Source organism: Gavialis gangeticus, unplaced genomic scaffold (genome assembly GCF_001723915.1).
Source record: "Gavialis gangeticus isolate Ggan-Ray unplaced genomic scaffold, GavGan_comp1, whole genome shotgun sequence".
In the NCBI taxonomy this organism is placed as follows: Eukaryota; Metazoa; Chordata; order Crocodylia; family Gavialidae; genus Gavialis; species Gavialis gangeticus.
In genome coordinates, this window is record NW_017729032.1 from 260,135,282 (window position 1) to 260,143,062 (window position 7,781).

Here is a 7,781-nt window from a genome sequence, read left to right on the forward strand (position 1 = left end):
GCGGCGTCGGCCGCGGGCGCTGAACGGGAGGGCGCCCGGTGGGGTGGGGAACTCGGGCGCCGGCGCCTGATCTCGCTGTCTGCAGCTGCTACCGGACGGGGACTGGGACGGGGCGCGGACGTGCAGGTACCGGGCGGTGCGGGGCTGGGGGGAAGGGGGTGTGTGTACACATGCGTGTGTGTATGTCGTACTGTGTGTTTGTAGTGTAGGCACTGTATTATATACGCTGTGTATGTGTGTGTGTACAAACATGCGCACACAGTGTACACACAGACTCGGGGGTGTGTGTGTGTGTGTGTGTGTGTGTGTGTACACGCATGCAGTGTATGTATGTACACACACACACCTGAGTCTGTATGTAATGTGTGCATTATATAGGTGCATATGTCTGTGTGTATATATGTGTACACACATTACACAGGCTGTGTGCATATACACCCACAAACAACATACACAATAAAGTGTACACACATTTGTATGTATACATATGTACACACAGACAGACTCAGGTATGTGTGTATATGTACATGCATGCGGATGCACACATATATACACACACACAAATAGTATGTAATATGTATATGTATGTGCACATGCACCACTTCTTCCCTCACTGGGTGTGTAGTCGCTTTTTGTTGTCTTGCAGCTGTGTGTGTCATCTGGCTCCCTGGCACTGTTATTTTTAACATGGCACATGCCAAACTCCCTTTGGGGTTGCCTCCACCCACTCTGCCTGCAAGTCCCTTTCCTCTCCTTGGCCCTGCTTGTACTGGAGTCCCCTGCAGTCGGCTGGGGCTCTGGAGGGAAACCTAGGTGGGGAGTGAATGTGGTGGTTATTGTGTACATTTGTTTAGTGAGTGTGGGGGGATTAGGTTGTCAAGCCTCTGCCTGCCCATTCACATGTATGCATTTCCTCACGGCTTGTTTATGCTGGTATCAAGCGCACATCCAGGGGCACTCCACACAGTGTAAACTCAGCCCAGGTGGGTTTATTCAAGCTCATCCTGAAAAGTTAAGTTAGTTCCCCAGCAGGCCCTCTTGCTTTTCCTGGGGGGTGGGGGAGTGGAAATGAAACCTGGCTGTTTCCTTACTTGTTTGTTTGCCTGTTTGTTTTGCGGCAAAGCATTTTCAGGCCCCCTTGTGATTCTCTTCTTTCATTCCTCTTTCTCTCCCTTCCCCGGGTTAGCTCGGACCCCAGATGGCCAATTCCACGAACGGCCGGAACCCAGGTGGCCGAGGAGGAAACCCCCGCAAAGGGCGCATTCTGGGCTTCATTGATGCTATTCAGGATGCAGTGGGGCCCCCAAAGCAAGCAGCTGCTGACCGCAGGACTGTGGAGAAGACTTGGAAGCTAATGGACAAAGTGGTGAGTTGTGTGTCACGTCTTGCTGTTGGGGGGAAGGGGAGGCATTTACAGAGCTACGGGTGGGGAAAGCGCATATTTAGGCAGACTTCTTTGCAATGCTGTGTGCGCCCTTGATGGAGAGGGACTCTCCTTTCTGGCTGTTTTAAACCCACTGTCCATTTTGTTGGCCTCTGGCTATGTTTTCTTTTTTCTTTCTTTATATAGAGCAAAGTACATGTATTTGCTTTAGGCTGTTGATAGGTAAAAGTATTTTCAAATGACTCAGGATTTAAAGAAGTGTGAGAAAACTGCTTGACTTAGTTCTTGCCCTTATGTTCCTTGTTCTTGGTCCTTATGTTTTTCTCTGGATCGTATTGTTAGTCAGCAGATGAGACCTTTTGCACATAAATTTCATCTAAGCTAATCATCCGGTGAAGCATTCTCATGACAGTCATATACATATGTTTGTGTTTGTAACAATGTCTATGGGGGGGGAGGGGGAGAAATGGCTTATTATCCTTGGAGGAAACAGATGTGTAACAAATACTTCATATTTGAATATTTTGGTGTGCATTTGTGAAATGGATTTTTTTTTTTAAGCCACACTGGCAGTGTCTTCAAGTATTTACTTTGAAACTGGAAATGTGGTTTACTGATGAAGATTTATTGTGATGGACCATGATTTTCTAGACCTCCTTTGTAGCATCTACATGCTGATTTCTGAGCCAGATGGGCATCTTTAATAAAATATTACATTACAGAAGTAACAACTTGCTATAAATAATTTACAAAATAGGAAAAAAGGTGCTTTACTGAAATTGGGGTTTGTCGGGTTGTTTTATGGGTAGCTTCAGGAGACAGCATGGCTGGGTAGGTAAGGGCCTTATGTGGGGGACAGTTGACACTGGACAGCTTCAGTTTAGGTGTTGAGGCTTTAATTCCTTTTAGGAACTAGTCTTGGAACAGAAGGGTTAGATCTCTAAGGCTTGAATTTGAATGCTTTCACTCCCTGACAAGTTGGGCAGGTTACTACTAACTTTTCTTGTAAAAGGCAAATATTTTATATAGAGAGATACATGTTAAATAAGAGCAAGGTATTTATTAAATTTGTTAATGCATCTGCCACATGGAATAGTTGGAATCTTTATCTGCTCTGCCATTCTGATGTTGTTGGAATCTTATATTATTTATACATAATAGTACAGCCCCTTTTTTGTAGGTCCTATCTCTGTTGTATATGGGTGCTACTCCAGAAACTTTGATAAAGTTATCCCTGTTACTCTTCAGAGTACTGTAAATAGAAAACACCTAGGAATAATCTGTTTAGAGGTGTGTACTGTTCTTCAGGGCCCAGACATTTTCATTTTGAAAACAGGGCATCCTTGCACCATGTTTAAGGTGCATAGCGTTTAATTTTTCCTCTCTGCTTCAGTGGCTTTTCAAACCACTTGGAAAACTGTAGCATTAGGAATTACTCAACTTTTATAGGACACCATTGTCATTGTTACAGTAGAACATCACAACAAGCAGCATGTGGCCTATTGTGCAGGTTTCATCAGACAGGCTGGATCCTTTACAGCTTTTCTCTTTCGTTTCACTGGATAAATGTCCTCAGTTTGGATCTTTAATGTATCCTCTTTAAGCTGCTGTCAGTTAATCAAATTTTGTTTCTAAATTGCATTAAAGTATACCAGACAGGGTGATGTCATGGTGTCAGACTGCTGTAACTTACCGCTTGAGCTTAGCATTTGGTACTTCTAGTGAAAAGGGTGCATTTGAACAAATTGAATATGTTGCCAAACAAATGTTAAGTCTCTTAGCTTCACTCAGCAGTGCACGAAGGAAGGTCAGTTTCTCCTCTAGCTAAATCAAAAACAGGGATTAAAACCAAAAATAGTTAGAACCCTGCCTGATATGATTGTGGCTTTAAATCCTGTTTCAGGACTGTCTCTCTCAGTCTAATGCACATGAGCAGTCCCTTTTGTGTCCGTGTGGCCTTGGTGAAATTAGTGGAGCTCTGCAGTCTTAGAGGTCTTGCCCAGTGATAAGAATTTGGTTTTGAGGCCTAAACTACCAGTGTTTTGCATTATAGTGTTCTTCTTTAAGTGTAATCACTATAGCCACCTAGTGAGGTAGCTAAGGTTTATTTCCATTTTACAGATGTGGAGAAGGAAGAGGAAGAGGGTAGAGATATTCTCTTGACCAAAGACAAAGAAAGAATCCATTGTCAAAACTGGGATGAGAGCTCAGTAATTTCAGACTTACTTTCCTTGTTGTTCAGATCACTTCAGCCTTTCTCACGGTTGAGATTTCATATATGAAGTAACTTGAGTGGTAAAACTTAACTCTGTAGGCAAGCATTATGGGAGTAAGTAAAACAACCTTATTTTTATCAAAAGTTACACAAATTAACTGTGATTGAGGATTAGAGCTTTTTGAGGATATATTGTGGTGTGTGTAAAAACTTCTATGCAGTGCAGTTCCATATGTGCAGACATGATCAAAGTCCATAGCTTAGAATTATAGTTATGAGCCTGCTAGTTTTGAGTCTTTATGATTATATGGTGTGGGTGGTTTATATTTTAGCTGTTTGAAGGGACATAGAGCGGTAGCAGAGTAGACAGCATCTTGTCTCAAAGTCTCTTATTACCATCTTAGAAAGAGGTGGGGAAAACCCAATTAACCTCTTGTCTGGTTGTTACAGAAACTGTTAAGATTAATGGGGCCAAGTGTTGGTATGACATTCTTGATAATAGTGCTGTTAATAAATAGCACACATGGTAAAGACTATACTTTCAGAAGATACAGAAAATCAGTTTAAATATATGCTTCACTGAGTCATGTGGTTATAACATTGGTGCATATAGGGCAATGTGCATGAAAATCTAATCCTCCTTTGTTTTCAGGTCTGTTTGAATCTAAACTTAATCAAGTTTAGTGGTACAACTTCTACATATTTTTGCATGAGTAATTCCATTCCTAGCAAGAGTTGACCATATAAATTCACTGCTGGCTTTGAATGGATAAGCATTAATTATACTACCAGTAGCCAAATTATCTATTGATCGGTACAGTCATAGATACAGATATTTGGCTATTGGTATAATGGGTATAGAGAGATCTATATCTTTATAATGTGCCCAGCCTTGGGCAATACTCCAGTTCTATATTCCAGGATGGTGGGATAGTAAAGTCAGTTCCTTAATGTTTTTCTAACCATGATTCAGCATGAGATAAAAACATTACATACTGGAATGGAGTTCGAATCCATGTAAGAATTGTGGTTTTAGACTGTTTTAAATTTTACAAGAACCTTCCAATCAAGGCTCATAACACCTTTAAGGAAAAACCTGAGGATATAGCAGCAAAATGTTAAGAATACAGATTAATAATTTGGAAAACGGAAAGGCATTGCTTTTTTGGGAGAAAGTAATTATCTTACACATAATGGGGAGACGTCTAATACTGGGGTGGCCAACCTGCAGCGAGGGTGCCACAACTGGTATGGGTACCCTCTGTGTATGGCATGCAGCAGACTAAGGAGAAGGCAGGCGGCATGGTGGTACACAGGGAAGGGATCACAAGGAAAGAAACAAAACCAGAGCAGTTGATCAGGCAGGAAGTGCAGAGCTGCAGATCAGGAAGGATAAGGTCTGACTGGCACTTTGGGAGGGTCTGGGGGTAATTGGTGTCTAACAAAAACATTGGCCCCCAACAGTCTAATGTGTAGGCATGAGAGTAGTTCAGCTTGGAATACTTCTCAGGGTGCCAGGGTAGTGAAAGTTTGTCACATCCTGAAACATAATTCATGCTTCCAGGTAGGAACATTTCAACAACTTTCAGTTGCTGTTTGATACTCTGCAGTTCTCAGGAAGAAAATTATTAAGCACCGTAGTAAAAATATAGCAGCTTGAACGGCATTGTTCCTATGTTGTGGTCCACTTTAAATTTTCCCTGTATTATGGAAAGCAAGCAAAACAGTTTATTTAGTTATATAATAAAATCATGAAGCAAGGAAACTGTATCCAGAGTTTATACTGCTGGTTTTGTGAATATGCGAAAGCATGTTACTAGGAGTTATAGATGAAATAATAAATTGTTAAAATAGGGGAAGCCAAAGTACGTTTTGTTTTTGGCATCCCCATATCTTTACTGAGTGCAGTTAGCTTGAAAACTAATGTCCATATTCATTATTCTTTGTAAATAATTTGAGGTGTGTAACCTTCTAAGTAACTTATACTTCACAGGGCCATATGGGACCCAATCAAGTCAATCGTAACCACAACTTTCTTCTGTATCTGCATCAAAGCCCTCTACACTGCACTTCTGTTCCTTTGTTTTTTGCATCTTCTCCCCATATACAACAAGATTTCATTGCAGTAATGCAGCTGTGGACTACAGGATGCAAATCCCAGTTTTTCCTTTGAATGAAAACCATACACACAGTGAGCTCTTACCATGTTGGAAATAGAAGTCCTCTTTTAAGAGTATTTTTCTTGGTAGTTTGCCCATCTGTAGTATGCCATGTATTGCAAGGTAATGTAGTTTGGGCAGGGTAATTTTTTGATCATAGATTATAAGGTGCAGTTCCCCTCCCCTGCATCTTCCCTCCTGTCCTCACTTTTCTTTTATTCTTCAAAAATCCTTTTATAGCATCTTCATATGTAGTCTCTCTTATTCTGTGTAGAGCCAGATTTTTTTTTATTTGGTGCCATTTCTGGACCATGTAACAAGGTGCTGGTTGAGCAGAGCTTTGCACTTTGCAACTTTGGGAACATGCGTGACTTGCTACTCTAATTGTTAAACTCATTGACTGTAGCTGAAAGAGAGAATTTAGTAGGCACAGTCATCTGATTTTTATTCCATTATTATCCAATAACTTTTCTTAGCGTTTTTTGTATAGCGCTGTTGTAATGAAGTGTCATGATGTCTCAGGGCTTGGATACTTAGTTTAATTTAAAGCTGTTTTATCAAACCGTTAAACCTATGAACTTTAAAACTTTTTTTTTAAGTAGTTCATCATGGAACAAAAAACACACAGGTTTCTGCAGGAAATTGAATGGCTAATTGCTATAAAAATCCATTCACTCTTTGAAGGTATTTTAAAAGTGTCTCATAACTGAAGTTGTATTTTTTTAAGTTATGTTGCTACTGTCAAGGAAGTATCCATCTGGGTAGTTACTGTTTATGGCCTTTATCAACATAGTAATTGAACATTGAAGTAATGGGTGGGGGGCAGGGAAGAGAAGGGAAAAGATTTAGGCAAAGTTTCAGGGGAAAAAAAATTCTTTCCTCTTCTTGCCAATAGAAGAAAATGTTGAGGGATAGTGACTTTTTAATGCTTGGGGCTTATTTTTTGAGAAGATCTAATAATGAGAAACCGTATCAAAGAAACAGGTTTTACATTTAAGTTTGTATGTCACAAGTTTTGGAGTATTCTCTGGCAAATGAGAATTCTAAGATCATCTCCAGTGCCAATATTTTCCCATGTGGTTGACTGACTTGGAAAGAAGTTGAGAAGACAGGTTGCAGCCATGGAGGGAAAGGCATTGTTTTGGATAGATCTGTCCCTCCATGAAAACCTCTGAATGGAAGAACCATTCAGTTCAGGTAGTGCCTTGCTCTAAATTAAGTTGTGTTTGCTTCATTGAGACTTGTGGAATAGGAATGTACTCATTACAAAAAAGGATGTTGCAGCCTGGCCTTTGTATTCAGTTCAAGAAGTTACTGAAGAAACTGGAGCAGTGTAACAGCAGTCGGTGACTAATGTTGCTGAATAGGTATGTTGTTGTATTTGGCATTAATTGGACTTACCTAGAACAAAACTCCAAGCCTGAATGTCTGTAGCTACAGACATTCCTGACAATGCCTGAAAGCTGCAGATGCAGAGAACATTGGAGCCACAATCTCTTTGATAGAATGGGGTGCAGTGCCTTGGCTCTTAGCAAGTGGAAGTGGGTGTCACAGTCATGATCCTGGTATCAGTGCTTTGAACTGTTATAAATGGGATTTAGCTACATGTAACTTATGTCAGTCAAGGAAACATTTGCTTACTGAATGAATGTTTTCCTTTGAAGACTAAATACTTGCTAAATATATAGATGCTTAATTCTACTTTTAAAAAAAATTACACCATGATATGACTCGCATCCTACTCTTGCTCTAGTAAACGCTTGTTTTATAAAATGCAGCATGTTTTGGAGGGAAAGGGATTTTTTTCAGAAAAATATGTACTACAGAGCTTGGTACTTCAGTAAACCTTTTGCGTCAGCAGTTGTCCTTTCTCACTGCTTACTGTTAATGTGAAACGCTGTGGTAAGTGTCAGGACATCCTGACTCTGGGAGCCATATGGTTTACAGAGCCAGTCCTGTGCAAACATGTTTCCTTTGTACTGAAATTTTGTATTACTGTATTTAAAAAAAAAAAAAAAAAAAA

At 40.4% G+C, this 7,781-nt stretch overlaps 1 protein-coding gene across 2 annotated transcripts in view; it reads left to right on the top strand.

The window, feature by feature from the left end:
- The first annotated feature begins 9 nt into the window (after positions 1 to 9).
- CBLB (Cbl proto-oncogene B) overlaps positions 10 to 7,781 on the top strand; it is a 214,898-nt gene continuing 207,126 nt past the window's right edge. The window contains exons 1-2 of one of the 2 annotated variants that reach the window (XM_019525791.1): positions 10 to 126; positions 1,187 to 1,366. In XM_019525791.1, the coding sequence (XP_019381336.1) occupies positions 1,199 to 1,366 (168 nt within the window). In that variant the 5' untranslated portion in view covers positions 10 to 126; positions 1,187 to 1,198. The remainder of the gene's footprint in view (positions 127 to 1,186; positions 1,367 to 7,781) is intronic. The other variant, XM_019525790.1, reaches the window with a different exon arrangement.